Genomic DNA, 15,883 nt, shown 5'->3' with positions numbered 1-15,883 from the left:
GATACACCCTCACCCCACCCCACACAGTTGACCCTCTGTAATCCCAGTGTGCATAATGAAACATTGGACATCAGCTCTGAGAGTCAACAGATGGTCAAATGTATGTTTTGTTCTTAAAGATGGAAGGATTTTATTGAGATTAAAATCACGTATTTATAAAATCAGGTCTTTGAATACTAGTATTGATATCATAGATTAGGCCTATCGTTGAAATGTAATAAAAATGGCATGAATCTGAATCTTGTGAATATATATCTGATCAGCTATGAAGTCCTCAAAGACTGCTACAGCCTGATAGCTTGGCTATGGATTCCTACAAGTCAGATAGGCATATGATGCTATGTGCCATGATTTTTATATACTGAACAACAAAAGTTCCTGCGACATTGAATAAGATTTAATGCAAAGTTATGTTTTTACCAAATCTGAAACAATTTCGGCTTGCAACAGATAAAAGATGGTTTTAATTTGTCATACTCACTTCGGAAAATGCGTGATTTCATTAAAAAAAACATGAACATGCCAAAATGTCAATTTACACATCAAAAGCGTGTGTGTCCGCCTCTGGCTGCGATGCAAGCAACACATCTTCGTCTCATGGAATAGACCAGGCGTCGCACAAAGTTCTGTGGGATATCTGTCCATATCTGCTGGAGCATGTTTCGAAGTTCCTGGAGTGTCTGTGGAACACGTGGTTGACGTCGAAGGCCCCGATCCATCTCATCCCACATGTGCTCGATTGTTGATAGATCAGGGGAGCGAGCCGGCCAGGGGATGACATTCACGTTGTTTTTGTTGAAGAGATCCTGAACAAGTCGAGCAATATGAGGCCGGGCGTTGTCATGTTGAAAGGTAATGCCAGGGCCATGACGACTCAAAAACGGTAGAACAACCGGGCCGATGATCTCGTCGCGGTAGCGCTGTCCATTGAGATTTACCTCTACCACTATCAAACGGGTCCTCTGTCTTGCTGTAATCTGACCCGATACCAAAACGCTGCCGCCCCAGAACCGATCTTCTTCCATGACACAATGAAGACAATCCCTGCACATCTGAGGCGGAGACGTACGGTTTGTGAAGATAATCGTCGAAGGCCAGGGATGCTTCTTGCAGTAACTGTTGCTGGATAGAATCGATTTTGTAGGTGTGCTCTTCGAATCCAGTTGTCTTGTCGATTATTGGTTACGCGTGGCCTGCCACTCCGAGGATGGTCTCTGACTGCATTCGTCTGTTGCCAACGTTGCCATAAACACCAAATGGTGTTTCTGTGGACGTTAAATTGTCTTGCAACATCACGTTGACTCAATCCTTCTTCAAGCACACCAATGGTTCGCAGACGCTCGTTTTCGGACAAGCGTGGCATTTCATAATGTTGAATAATTGCGTAATTTTGTGAATTTTCTGAATGTTTTTTGTCAGCACGATGCTAAACAAGGCATATGGAATCCCGTTAACGCACACGAAATGCATGGGGCTTGCATAAAAGTCAACATTTGCATGGAATGCATGCTTTTCTGTAGCATTTGCGTTTTTGTGACTTGATTCCATACATGTACTACAATAATGAAAACCAAACTTTACTTGTTTGAAAAATACACTATACACTTTTGTTGTTGAGTGTTGCTGAATGGATAATGATAGCCCCTAATGCCACTTGGAAATGTTTTAGGATGATAATCTGGAAATTCGGGGTGATAATTGTGTTTAATAACCTATGATCTCCATTTATTTAGCAAGTTTTATCATCTAAAAATCTTAATTCAGGCCAAATATATCTCCATATTTATCAATTTTACATTCAGCTTTTTAGATGATAAAACTTGCTAAATAAACGGAGATCATAGGTTTTTAAACACAATTATCACCAAAAGATTTCCAAATGGTATCAGGGACTGTCATTTACCATTCTTATAGCAGGCTTTGAGGACTACCTAAGCATGTTTGGGTTTGTAGGAATCCATAGCCAAGCTATCAGGCTATAGCAGGCTTTGAGGACTTCATAGCTGATCAGATATATATTCACAAGATTCAGATTCATGCCATTTTTATTACATTTCAACGATAGGCCTAATCTATGATATCAATACTAGTATTCAAAGACCTGATTTTATAAATACGTGATTTTAATCTCAATAAAATCCTTCCATCTTTAAGAACAAAACATACATTTGACCATCTGTTGACTCTCAGAGCTGATGTCCAATGTTTCATTATGCACACTGGGATTACAGAGGGTCAACTGTGTGGGGTGGTGTGAGGGTGTGTCTAGCGGGCTTTATGCAGAAGAGGATTTGTCTGGCAATGGGTATTTTGTAATAAGTAGAGTGTAATAGTTCATTTTATGTTGGTTCCATGTGATACCTCCAATGTTTAAGCCTTATGCAGAGGAAGATTTGTCTGGTGTGGCCCATTCTGTACTCTGTGATATGAACCTGTTCATTCAAACGTACCTTAATGTGGTACAATCGATATATATTCCAGACCAATTTTAGCCGTGTATACCTGAAGGGTCAACTTTTTGTGGGTGTCTGGCGGGCCTTATGCAGAAGATGATTTGTCTGGCAATGGTTATTGTGCAATAAGTAGAGTGCAATTGTTCATTTTATGCTGGTTTCATGTGGTACCTCCAATGTTTTACCCAGCCCAAATTTTGGGACCCTCTCTGGGGGGTCTGGCGGACCTTATGCAGAGGAAAATTTGTCAGGTATGGGCCGTGTTGTGCTCAGTAACATGTACCTGTTCATCTAAACTTACTTTCATCTGGTACTTTGAATGTATACTCTAGTCAAATTTTACCAGAGTGTTCACTGAGTGCATTAAGGGTCAACATTTGGGGGTGTCTGGCGGGCCTTTTGCAGCAGACGATTTGTCTGGCAATGGGTTTTTTATTCTTAGTAGAGTGAAATAGTTCATTTTATGTTGATTTCATGTGGTACCTCCAATGTTTAACCCAGCCCAAATTTGGGGACCCTCTTTGGGGGTGTCTGGCAGGCCTTTTGCAGAGGAAGATTTGTCTGGCGTGGCCCATTCTGTACTCTGTGAGATGTACCAGTTCATTTACACTTACTTTCATGTGGTACCTCCAATGTTTGATCCAGCCCTTGAATGGCCCCTTCTTTTGGGGGGCCAGGGGCCACACGCAGCAGGGGCTCCCCGGCAGACATCCATATATGAATATGTTGGGTTACACAGTAAATGTTCCTGTGTTCGGATATTGGTACCTTGTTCGTTTGACCAAAGTGCTCTGGGCTGCCGCTCTAGTAGTAGTGATACGTACTCGGATCAAGTTACATCGTCTCAAACGGAATATCAAGATAATGGAGACCCAACAAAAAACGATTAATGGTCTTTCTACACTGCTTGTATGCCCAATTTACCTTTCAGGCGTGTTCATATGTTTCTGCGACTCCATATGCTTCTATTTTTTAACACGTTTTGGTAAACTTAAAGACTCATATTATTCCTCGTTAAATGTAATAAATATACAAACACACATATAAACACATATAAAACACATCTGCTGAAGATGTTGGTGAACGCCAATAAATAATATCCTCTTGCTACCTAAATACACAAGATCAAATAATATTGCTTATAACACGTGGTTGACCCCGAATATGTTTCTAAGTTTTCATGACCATACCTCCCACACCATGAAGTAACGCCGTGATGTAACTGGAATACTGTTCAAAGCGGCGTTTAAAACCCTGCTCACTCACACATAACCTGTGATGATCAGGGCTAGAATTGATCTCCAGCAACCCATGCTTGTCGTAAGAGGCGACTAACGGGATCATGTGGTCAGGCTCACTGACTTGGCTTGATACATGCCATCGTATCCCAATTGCTCATGATGACAATTACTGGATTGCCTGGTCCAGACTCGACTATTTACATACCGCGGCCACACATATGATATATTTCTGAATTCGACGTTAAACAACAGAGAAACATAAAAATACTGCTGATATGGCTTATTATTAACAACCCATCGGTATTCCGGGTTAGAAGTGGTCCACAGCAAGAGTCGTAACAGTCGATTAATGGATTGGGTGGTCAGACTTGGTTGCTTGCGTGTCATTGTATTCCAACGGTGTGGATCGTACCTGATCATATCAGTCACTTATGTGTCTTGTCCAGACTCGATTACTTACAGAACGCCGTCATATAGATGGAAGTGCAACGTTTATCCTAAACGAGCAACCCATGTTATCAACAACTCAACTTATCATATTTGCATATATATGTAAGGTTATTTTCTTTAGCTAATATTCTTATAACTGCAAACAATCTAATACATATAAACGCTACTGACAAACCCGCTAGATCGGACGATGTTTAAGTTGCAGAATAAAATCACAACCACAGAAACCTCACTGTAGCACTTTGTGTACTACTGAAGCATTTCACAAATAGTGAAAATCAAGATGCAAGTATTAAGTTTAATCTTGAGGATAATATATCGAGTTTTAAAGATTCAGATTGAAACGGCCGTTAAAGGCTGTCATGGCTTACGCATGCCCGATATCGACTATTTTAAGACAACACACCTTAATTGCGAAGTTATGGTTTTCTTCGTAGTCCAACCATGTTGAGTTGAGTACTCGGAGGATGACGGATGAGGAGGATCTGACTCTGTTTGGGACGGGGGTAAATACACCAGCCATTGCCCCGGCGATTGTCAGTTCAAACTCACTATTTGTCTCCTGGAAAAGAACATATGTGCACATCGCATCATTGCATCGTGTGGACATTCTTCTTTTACTGTAAAACTATAGTGTGTAACATATTATGTTTGGTGGGGTCAAAAGCTGACAATGATGTGCAAGGCGCCGCGCGCAATTCGTTGTTTTGAGATGAGTCCCTTAGACGTGCCAGAAACGTACATGTATGATCCCAGGTGTGAATCCTACATGCGAACTGATTATGTTTCTAGGTTTCTAGATCACTAGACACGTACTAAGACCTGCATCATTTCGGGTTTTCCTTGAACACCAAACTGACCCGCTGTTACATATTTGTCGCAGCGACGTTATCCGCACTCAAAACAGGAAAGAATCACCCACTTCAAGGTAACGTGTATTTTAGATAAATTTAAGGGATGCGGTTAGTAGATATTACCAATGAGGGCGCAGATGTAGGTGAATTTGTTTCAGTAGTTCTCACTGAACATTCGAACAATTGTTTTTCATTTGAGTCGTCTTTGTGGGCTCTTATTTTAGTAGAAAAGTCTTATAGTCTTATTAAGCGTTTTTGCCGCTTTTATTATCATTGCGAAGACATCCATTAACGTGACGTCATAAGAACGCACAGCCGCAAATAATTGAAGATGATGACGTCATCTATAGTTCATGTCGATTAATGTGACGTCGTTCAAACAATAGAGTGAAAAAAGTAATATGATAATTTAAGTAACATACTCGCACTTCGGAATACTAGATTTTCTGTCCCTTGAAAATTAATGTTAAATTATGCGTGCCAAGGCCCGGAATAATTCATTCGTAATTTCTCGTTGCTCTTAGATTATTCTCTAATAATATTTTCAAGGCATTTCACGGCATGGCATGGTACGTGCGATGTTAACTATACAAAAGATTAAACGCATTTGCAAACATCCATACAAGATTAATACCATGACTGTATTGGTAATTTCTCTATGGATTGGGATTGATTTGATTGGAAAGAATGAGGTACTGCAGACATTTCGTGAAAAGATGGGACAAACACAAGCACGTGAGAGCCTGGCGCTGAAACACACCAACATGACATGCACGTGCAACATCACTTGTTGGGGTATAGAAAACTTGGCTCATTGGCATGCCATCACAATCTTACAGCAAGTTAACAGCGAAAACATGCCTCGACTTACGAAACCCCAGCGCTACAACGCCATCGGCCGACTGCAAACAGGAGAATCGTCTTCAGGTTAGTCAGGATTTACCACATAGCCAAGCACCATTACAAGACTGTGGCACCGTTATCAGACACACGGAACAACACATGACCTTTCCAGATCCGGTGGACCACGTATCACGGCGGGACCACAGGACAGATTCATACGGCTACCGCACTTGCGTGAAAGAACCACCACGACCACCTCTACAGCTACGGCACCACCACGACCATCTCTACAGCTACGGCAATACCAGGACTGCGGAGGATATCAGCCCGGAGATTAAGAAACCATTTACGCGTTTACCGTTACAGTGCACTCCGACAGTTGGCACAAGCCCTGCAGGCAGAGTGGGTTAACATTCCCCAGGCCACAATTCGGGGTCTGATTGCTTCCATGGGACGACGAAAATCTACTGTTCCATATGTGCCATATGGAACCTGGGTCAATGACTAGGATGGGTGCCAATAGTGAGCAATCGATTGTCATGTGTTTATTATTTGTATGACATGTAATATATATATATAAAATCACTTTTACCTGTCTTATTTGGCAGAGTATATTAAATTATAGTATATTATAATTCATACACACAAACTGACGTAATGCTCACATAATCGGCATCGGACACAATCATGTCAGTTGGCGTCGTGAAGGTTATTGGAGTGCCGACTGGCATATTTTCCTGTATCTCTGCTGAGTAAGTTGAGACGGAGAACACTGGAGAATTGTCGTTGACGTCCATCACTGTTATTGACAGAGTCCCTGAACAAAACACACGGATCAAATTGTTCACTTCATTAGTTCAAAACCGGTAGGTAAAATTGGGAAAAAAGCAAGATAAACCTTCATTTCACTAATTATAAATTTGTGATTTCTAGACGTTCTAAAGTTATAACTGCGTTGACGGGCTGTAAACTATTTTGTTTCAGTATTTTCACCTACCCTCTTTTTGTAAACTTTATCTCATGATCAGGCATTCGCCACTGTAAGTCGTTACCTGTAGCAGTCTGTCCTGTAGTGTTGGCATTGGTGTCCGTTACAACGATGACCAGAGTGATTGCTACCAGTTTCTCTCTGTCCAAGATACCTACAGTCTTCACTTCTCCACTTGCCGAATTGATGCCAACAACACTCTAAAAAACAAAAAAACAAATAATAGGCATGTGCAGTAAAGGTAGAAGTTGAATAGTATCTGGAAAATTGTAATGTAGAAAAAGGTTTTTGAACCATCTTCCCGAGTCAAGAATGGAATTTCGTGGCTTGATAGAAGCGCCACCAGTGACTATTATAAATTATGTCCTTTCTATGTCACAACACCAATTAGATTCCTCTTGTCATATTACTTGCATTGGCTTAAAAGAATGGAGGCGCATAGTTAAATCAAGCGATAATCAAGATCAATATTGTAATAAAACGGGTCTTACTAAGTGCTACAAGCTACTAGGGCACCTTGATTTAAGACATGAACAGATTTGGGAAATATCCGTCCACGCCGAGTTGACGGTACAAGTGTTTTGGAAATCCTGCAATCGACCGAAATCTGCCCGGCAGTTTACCAACCGGATGTCGATTTCGTTATGCGATTTTGATTAGGTTATGCCTGGACTAGTAAGTCCAGTCAAAATATAACGAAATTCCAGCCTATTTCGGCAGGGGTCGAAAATTGACTTTCGTAGTCAGTTAACTCCCTTGCCTCGGAAAGACGGTTCTGAGCAGTCATTAACAACAGTACAAGAACTATCTCACACATATTTTGATTGAACTCGACTCTATGTTGGTTACCCCAATTCTCTCATGCAGCTGTAACGATACAATGCATCGTGATGGGGTAGGCCAGTGGTTAAGGGTTTTGACCTGTCACTGGGAGACCCCGGGTTGTTCCAAATATCAATTCCCATCATAATGTGACCTCAGGTCATCACCATGGAGTAACCAATCACGGATCTCGCATTATACCTCAGATATATGTCTGGTACCAATCTCAAATGGGTTTATCACCCACCCCAAAATCGGACCAGTGCAGATTATGTAGGGGGGTGGGGGGGGGTGGGGGTGGGGGGGGGGGGGGGTTAAGTTTGGTGAGCAATGTTGTAACCATATGACGATGACCTGTATACACTAGAAATCGAATCCACTCCAAACAGTGATTGATTAATGGTTATCCAGTGGGTGTATGATGACACATTATCAGTCTGGTCATAGACAAGATGACTTCATTTTAGTCTGCACTTGGTGTGATGGGTTTGCTGGGACCTATTCTGCCCAGGAGTTGCATTTATTCACACATACACTGAAACCACGTAATTTTGAAGTCCGAATATTTACATGGAGTTATCCAAGACAGAAGGACCATTGTTGACCAAATTAGATAAGAATTCAACCAGGACAATAATGTTAAAAATGTAATGTCTTTATGGTGTTACAAGGCTGTTGCAATTTGTCATTGCGATTCAAAACGTTTGGGAGTGTGCCGTAATCAGAATTGTATGTAAAATGGGTTTTGTTGAAAGGAAATCACGTGGAATTATCACTGGGTATCTGAGATAATGTTCATAAGATCCATGTCCCAGGTAAACAAGGCAACCAATTTTACATTACTATCGAATACATTATATACTGCGCATGATCTTAAACAAGTAAACACATTTATTTCGCTTTACTTTGCTTACTTGGCATGTTCAATTGTAATGGGAGCTTATGACGTCGTAAATAACAGTAAGACGTCACTACATCATGTTTATCTCAAAGCTATTTTAGTACGCTCGGTTTCCGGGTATGGACTACTTTAAGAACACCCGGTAATCTGAAAACCCAAAATGTGTATCTCCTAATTGAACACACCTGTAAATAGGATTCATTGACCACCCTCTGTTGATCATCTCGACCACTACTCTCATACCAGCTGATGCTGTATGATAAATTAGAATCCATGTCTTGGTCTGTGGCACTGAACGTATAGAAGGTCTCTGTCAATAAAGTTTCATTCACGTCGGTAAACTGTACATCCGGGGAAAACACTGGATTCTGGTCATTGACGTCAAGGATGATGATAGTTACGCTGACAAAGGAAGAGAGAACCGGGGACCCCCTGTCCATGGCTTTCACACGAAGAGTATATTTCGAGGTTGTCTCTCTGTCCAAGTTACCAGCAACGGTTATCTCCCCTGATGAGCCATTGATCTTAAATGCGTCCGACGCTCCACTTTCTATGAGGTAGAAGACCTGGTTGTTGGGAGCACTTCCGTCAGCATCAGTTGCTTGAACCTTTACAACTGGGGTATCTGGGGTATGAAAGAACAGATTCCTTCTGTCAGAAGACGTATATCATGCAATCATTCGTTGCTGTAAGAGATGAAATTTGAGTACAGCTAGTGACAAAGACCATGACAACACATACACGTGAGACGTGACATAGACCAAGCAAAAACAAAAGTTGAGAATGTTGTTCGATGCTACTAAGAGAAACTATCATCATTCTGCCTTTATGGCCCTTTTAACATATATTAGTCTGGGGGTATTTTCAACCATCTGAAGTTATTCTGTAATTCATCTGTAAGTTAACCGTCAAAGGTTTCAGGTGTTAAATGAAAATTGTTTTGAGCTGTCATAAACCGTTTTCTAACAACATCCTTTGCCGTTTGTCTGTTAGTAGCATCGGTTTCAGAGTAAAACGGAGAGTTTGGTGATGCAGCATAAGCAGGAATTGAGGATCCAGGATATTGTTCAAGGAGTTCCTAGCTTGGGATCGCATCGGTTTACACATATCAGGTCACCGATGAACACATGGTCCCCAACACAAGTGTGTTCATACGCAGAGACGCCCTGGAAATTGGATCCGTGACTGGTAGGTAAATGTTGAAGTGGAGTTTATATACGGTAGAAGGGCAGAGCAGAGGGGAAGGAACGAATTTCAGTTACGAATACATCCTGTCGATGTATCAATACTTGCCTGAATTATACCAAACTGGAATGATAGATATATATATAATATTATACATATAGCTCGATACTGACTGTCCACTGAGACAGTCTATCTGCAATCTTACCCAGACCGCTAGCTTCTGATATAGATGAGCTGTAAGATGAATTCTTGAACGTTGGGCTGTTATCATTAATGTCCTGGAATCAAACACAGATGGAATGATACTATTAGGCTTATTGATATGAATACGTCCTTGCCAATATATCAGCAAAATACTACTATTTGGAATATTTTGAATTCGTAAATATTATTTGGCACCACTATTGGAATCTGTTTTTGTCAGACAATCGAATTCTCGATTAAACTCTGGCCTTGACGTTATATATTTAAGGTAAAGCTATGTTATCGTGACCTACTTCAACAGTGATTGTGACAGTAAGGTTGGATGACTTCGGCTTCGTTCCCCCATCAGTAGCGACGACCACCAGGACAATTGTACTATGACCTAAGGTGTCATAGTCAACGGGTATGATAGGTTCAATCAATCCTGACGAACTATTGACACTAAAACTGGAGATAAGATTGGGATATGCTGAGTCGATCCTGTAGGCAATTCGGCTGTTTTGTGTGTTGGGTTCATCAGCATCAGTTGCCTAGGAAGAAGACTACAATGTCAGTTATTTCAATAGTGAGTGAGTTCTGTTTAATGCTTCCGTCGGCAATTATATTACTACTGCATCATCCCGGTTGATCCTTGCCCACATAGCAGGATCAGCCAAGAAACATTGAAAACACCTGATCCTCATCAGTAACCTCTTAAGGCAAAGGATTCTAGAGACCTTCTACCCTGGAATCTAAATAGGGAACACTTTCGTGCTGCATATTTATGTGAATAAGGATATGGTTTGCTGTGGACATAAACGTACAAAATGTGAACGTTATTTTATGAATTGGGATTTAAGAAATGCTACCTATTACCTTGTGATGTTTAGTTTGATAGTTACATATATATCTTAACATACGATTTAGTACGGTTGAAAAGAGTTCAAAGGACAAGATAAATTACAATTTGATCAAATGTTTTTTAGCAAACGTGAGGGGGGTATTACTATTTTGTGTTCCAATTATGATGTAATCTAATTTTTTATTCATTCCAATTCGCAAAACATTTTTCCGTTTTAATAAAGGGGAGAACTGTAATAAATTTGCTTCAAGGCTATATCTAGGCAGAGCATCGGGGACGAACACATGACTAAAATATTGTCTCAGCAAATGATGATCCACAGTTAGAGTGTCAGTATAATGCCATTTGGATAGGTATTGCAGTTACAATGTGGGAGAACAGCACCAAGTGATCGTACTTATGACGGAGTGGTAAACGTTTTATCACTGATAGAACCTAAGATCAAGGTATGGTGCTGACTGATCGATCTGGACCAAGGATCATTATTGGGATGAATTTGAGATTTGAACCAGCAAGCAGCGGATCGTATATGTTGACATCTTTAAGATAGTCATCGAATCACACTTAAAGACCTGAAGTAGCACGTGCCTTACAAACGTCCCTATCTGTACACGTTATCAATATATTTTGATCTCGCAAAACACAAAAATGAATTAAGTAAATATTTAGTATCTACACTAAAAAGTAAGCCGTTTGTGACACGGCAACGTTTAACCTAGAAATTCGCCTGTACAAATATGGGTGGGATTTTCAAGGATAGACTAGAAAGGATTTACTGTGCGTAAAAGTTCCATAATATTCTCAAACGTTGGGTTATAAATTCTTACCTGTACTTGTAGTGGTCTTATAAACGCAGTGGTGTTCTCTACCAGAACTGCTGAGTAATCGTTTCTTTGAAAAGTAGGAGTTTCATCATTCACGTCAGTGATGTTGACCGTCAGGGCGACCGACTGTGTACGCCCTCCGAGATCCGTGGCCAGCACAGTGATTGAGTATTCAGACTTTGTTTCTCGGTCTAGAGCACCTGTTACATACACCTCGCCACTGGTAGCGTTGATTGCAAACCTGTCAAAAGCATTACCATTGAAGAATACTTTTCCATGTCCCATGTAAACTCTAATATTATAATTTAATGTGTGCATTACACATTTTGACACATTTTCACTCAGGAAAGTACATACTATAAAATATATATGTACATGTGTAGCTCAGATGCAAATGATTCCCAACAGTCATTGAGTAATTGTATCGAGAACGGTGTATCATTTTACTCATATGCATCTATGACATTAAATTATTGAGCATGGCAAACCATTGGTTAAAAGTAGGAGCAGCGACCCCCCAAAAAACTCGTCTCCTGAGGTGTAGGATACTAGGGGCACATTTAACACTGTAATCCCAAAGATGTAATTGCCAATATCAAGTGATGTTTTAAGCTTATTTTGTCATGTGAAAGAGTCACAAGAACTTACTTTTCTTCACTTCTCTGGAAGGAATAAGTCCCCATCCCAAATTTACTTGAATCAGCATCAGTCGCCTGCCAATGAGAAGTTGATTTATACACCTGGTGTACAGTTACACTCATACCATTTGATACACGTGCGATATTATCCACATCATAAGTAGCCGTTCTTAAAGGGCACCAAGGCATACACAGGCCGTTCAGAAAAAGTGTATTTTGTTTGAAATCAATATTTTCAAAAGACTTCTGACGAGGCAATACCGAAATTGCATGACTTTGAAATATATGTTAGTAACTATGATGGTTCACACTATTTGAAAATTGTGTACATGTGTTGATTTGAAATGAAGGATGTGATTTTGCAGAAAATGAAACGTGGATGTTTGTCACTTTCGTACAATCAGGTTCTACATATTAGTTAATTCTGTCTGAAAGGTCAGTGGTTCCAGTCGCCGACTATCTGCGTAGTTGAGCTATGTGAGGAGGTGTAAGCACTACTCACACTTATGAGGATCACACTGGTTTCAATTCGGCTGTTTTCAGCGACGCTGGCTGTGTATGATGTTGAGCCAAACTTGGGATCGTGGTCGTTGACGTCATTGATGACAAGAGTGACATGTGCACTGCTACTGCGGTGTTCCGATGTCTGGGTCTCCCGGGCAATGATCTACGTAGTGTGAGTGAGTTGCATTTAACGCCCCTTTACAGTATTTCAATTTAAAGACGACGTGTAAGCTTAATGCAGCAGGTAAACATCATGATGGTATCGGGTAATTATCACTGGTTGTGAGATATCAAGGTACATGATCTAGTCGAAACCCCCATTAAAAACGAATTCTGGTACAACTTGGTACTCAAATCTGCATAGCGAGTTCCGGTGCTTGAAACCAGTGGTCCACCCGTATCCCTATCAATAAATAATAAATTATTCTCGTTTCCTTCGGTTTCTTTGAGAGGTAATTCCATACAGGAGTGATCATGCTTAAAACGGATGTGATAATCTCACTCTACATTACCAAACAGTATTTTCCGTATGACGCTGTTTAATGAGTGAGTGAGTGACTGAGTATTGCTTTACGCCGCTTTTAGAAATATTCCAGCAATATCACGGCGGGGGACACCAGAAATGGGCTTCACACATTGTACCCTTGTCAGGAATCGAACCCGGGTCTTCGGCGTGACGAGCGAACGCTTTAACCACTAGGCTACCCGACCGCCCCCGCTGTTTAATGGGCATAACATACAAGGTTATAGGTATAATAGCGACGATACGGTATCCCAGCGCTAAAAGCGTTTGCTCGTCACGCCGAAGGCCTGGGTTAGTTTCCCCACATAGGTACACAGTGTAAAGGCCACTTCTTGTAATCCCAGCTCTGATCATGTTAGAATTGCTAAGAACTCAATCACGAAGTGATAGGATGGAAAATCGTACTATACTTACAGTAAATGATATATTGCTAGTTTTCTCGTAGTCCAGTATGGTGTTATTCGTGACCCTAACGAGTACTGACGCCGATGACCTGACCAGCACAGGGACCAGCTCAAAGTTGTCAGTGTATGGAGATAAGCTCAGGTTGAAGACACTGTTTATGTCCTGAAAAGACAAACACATTTCCAAATGTCACCTCAGTTCATGACCTCTATATCAACGGTATATATATCGGAGACATACTATCATATGTCTATAGTGTGATTGTGGGAAATGCATTATGACGTCAAAATCATAATGTTGGTTGTCGCCTATAACTACGTTTTACGACTCCCTCTATTGTCACAGACATTGTGACAACACAAATACTGCCGTTGTGCGTCGCTTATAGTTTTTACTACATCTGAAAAGCCATTGAACGGCAAAAGATGTTTCAACCACAGCTATGTAACCGTAAGATTTTCAATTTATTAGACATTTGCTGGTTGTATGAACGCATCCTAATGGAGTGGAGGTGAATCACCTTGTCCAGGTCACTGACTCCAAGAGCCAATGACTGACTGAAACTGATGGGCGTCCCAGGCTGGGCGTTCTCGTCGATGCTTGCATGTACGGTACTGTTGTCGAACTCCGGGTCGTTGTCATTCTCATCGAGGACGATGAATGTGATGGTTGCTTATGTAGAACAATGAAAGATGATGAAGACATCAAGATCAAGAGTATCTAAATCTGAATACATATGGAGATCTGATCACTATTGGTGGTCATTAAGCAAACGGTGTCTGATAGTCATTCGAAAAACTCCGCAAATCTCGATTAATGATTAATCCTTACTGGTTGTCACTGATGCCTCAGTCTCCAAAGGCAGCTGTCTAGAATTGCCTCCCCTTTAAGTGCAAGGACCTGCTAACTGTGGGTTCGAAAACAGATTCTTTGTAATGATCTTGTCAGCACCATATAAACTCCAGTGGATGTTATAACTGAGAAACGCCCATCACCTGGGCAGCATTTAAGGTGTAGGTCGCCATTGAACTTAATTATAGTTCAAAGCGATGTTAAACCCAAGATACTCAACAGTTTACCTGTGGCTGTTTGTGGAGAGGGGTCTTGTGCATTTTCGTCTTCCACGTGTATGGTGAGTCTGACGGTTTCTACCTGCTCTCTGTCCAGTGTTTGCTTCAGGAGGATTTTCCCAGTATGCGAATCCACGCGGAGGAGACCCTTCAGGAAGACAGACACGAGTTCAAAGACGGCATAAACACATCTGTCTTTTACATGAGATGATTATTCATTTGAGGAAATAAAGGCAATAGCACACCACCACCCACCCAAGTTACATCGTTTTACGCTTCCTACCCCATACCTATTTTATCTTAAATATATACCACGATTGTGTTTCCATAAAGACTATCAAGTATGATAATAATGACGTTTTAGTTCTTTTTTTACGATCTTCATCCACGCATAAACAGTGAAACATCTTTAATCCGGTAAAATCGTCCTGGTTAACAGGTATCCCGTTAAAGAGGTCATTTGAGGCATATTTGCATCCGGGGCAACATGTTATTTTCAAAAGAGAACTATCTATATAATTTGTATAGATATATGGCTTTTACTGATAAAGATATGAAAAATCCATCTTTATCGGAGTAATGTCCCTTTGTATATACATACACACATGTTATCAACAGCTAAAGGGTTTCACTGTTCACAAAATGGAAAGCATTCAACTTGCCTGCAGGAAAGACGTGCCAAGCGAGGTTTGTTTGTCGTCAAATGCTTCACTTCCGCTCCAGACAACGGTGTAGTTCAGTAAAGCATCCTCGTCGTCATCCTTAGCAGATACTTGATACAATACTTGAGAGGCATTTTGGTTCTCCTTAACGCTACGAGTGACTGATGTTTGTGCAAACACAGGTGTTTCATCATTGATGTTGATGATGTGTACTGTCACGGACGTCGTTCCTGAACGCGGTGGGTTACCTCTGTCTATGGCAACCACTGTCAGGCTGTATATGGCCTCTGCCTCTCTGTCTAGACTCCCGCTGGTGACAATGTCGCCCGTCGTACTGTTGATGGTAAATTTATCTGAACTCCCGCTCTGGATCAGGTAGAATATTTCATTGTTCGGGGCGCTGCCGTCGCCATCCTGTGCTAAAACCTGGCCCACTTCAGAACCTGGTGGAAAGACAAGTTTGGATCGATAAAAT

General features: G+C 41.0%; 1 protein-coding gene across 1 annotated transcript in view; it reads right to left on the bottom strand.

The window, feature by feature from the left end:
• Positions 1-15,883, bottom strand: part of LOC139467569 (cadherin-23-like) — a 92,128-nt gene that overhangs the window by 34,547 nt on the left and 41,698 nt on the right. Inside the window, exons 37-49 of the mRNA XM_071249105.1 lie at positions 15,409-15,851; positions 14,756-14,894; positions 14,197-14,348; positions 13,686-13,838; positions 12,747-12,911; positions 12,255-12,319; positions 11,610-11,847; positions 10,235-10,471; positions 9,943-10,015; positions 8,738-9,177; positions 6,894-7,029; positions 6,507-6,658; positions 4,551-4,706 (exon numbers count right to left, since the gene is read on the bottom strand). Coding sequence (XP_071105206.1) covers positions 4,551-4,706; positions 6,507-6,658; positions 6,894-7,029; positions 8,738-9,177; positions 9,943-10,015; positions 10,235-10,471; positions 11,610-11,847; positions 12,255-12,319; positions 12,747-12,911; positions 13,686-13,838; positions 14,197-14,348; positions 14,756-14,894; positions 15,409-15,851 — 2,549 coding nt within the window. The remainder of the gene's footprint in view (positions 1-4,550; positions 4,707-6,506; positions 6,659-6,893; positions 7,030-8,737; positions 9,178-9,942; positions 10,016-10,234; positions 10,472-11,609; positions 11,848-12,254; positions 12,320-12,746; positions 12,912-13,685; positions 13,839-14,196; positions 14,349-14,755; positions 14,895-15,408; positions 15,852-15,883) is intronic.

The sequence above is a fragment of the Haliotis cracherodii genome, unplaced genomic scaffold (assembly GCF_022045235.1).
Source record: "Haliotis cracherodii isolate W230 unplaced genomic scaffold, xgHalCrac1.p SCAF_2, whole genome shotgun sequence".
NCBI classification, from domain to species: Eukaryota; Metazoa; Mollusca; class Gastropoda; order Lepetellida; family Haliotidae; genus Haliotis; species Haliotis cracherodii.
The sequence above is the reverse complement of the archived record's forward strand: the minus strand, read 5'-3'. Positions and strand labels throughout refer to the sequence as shown.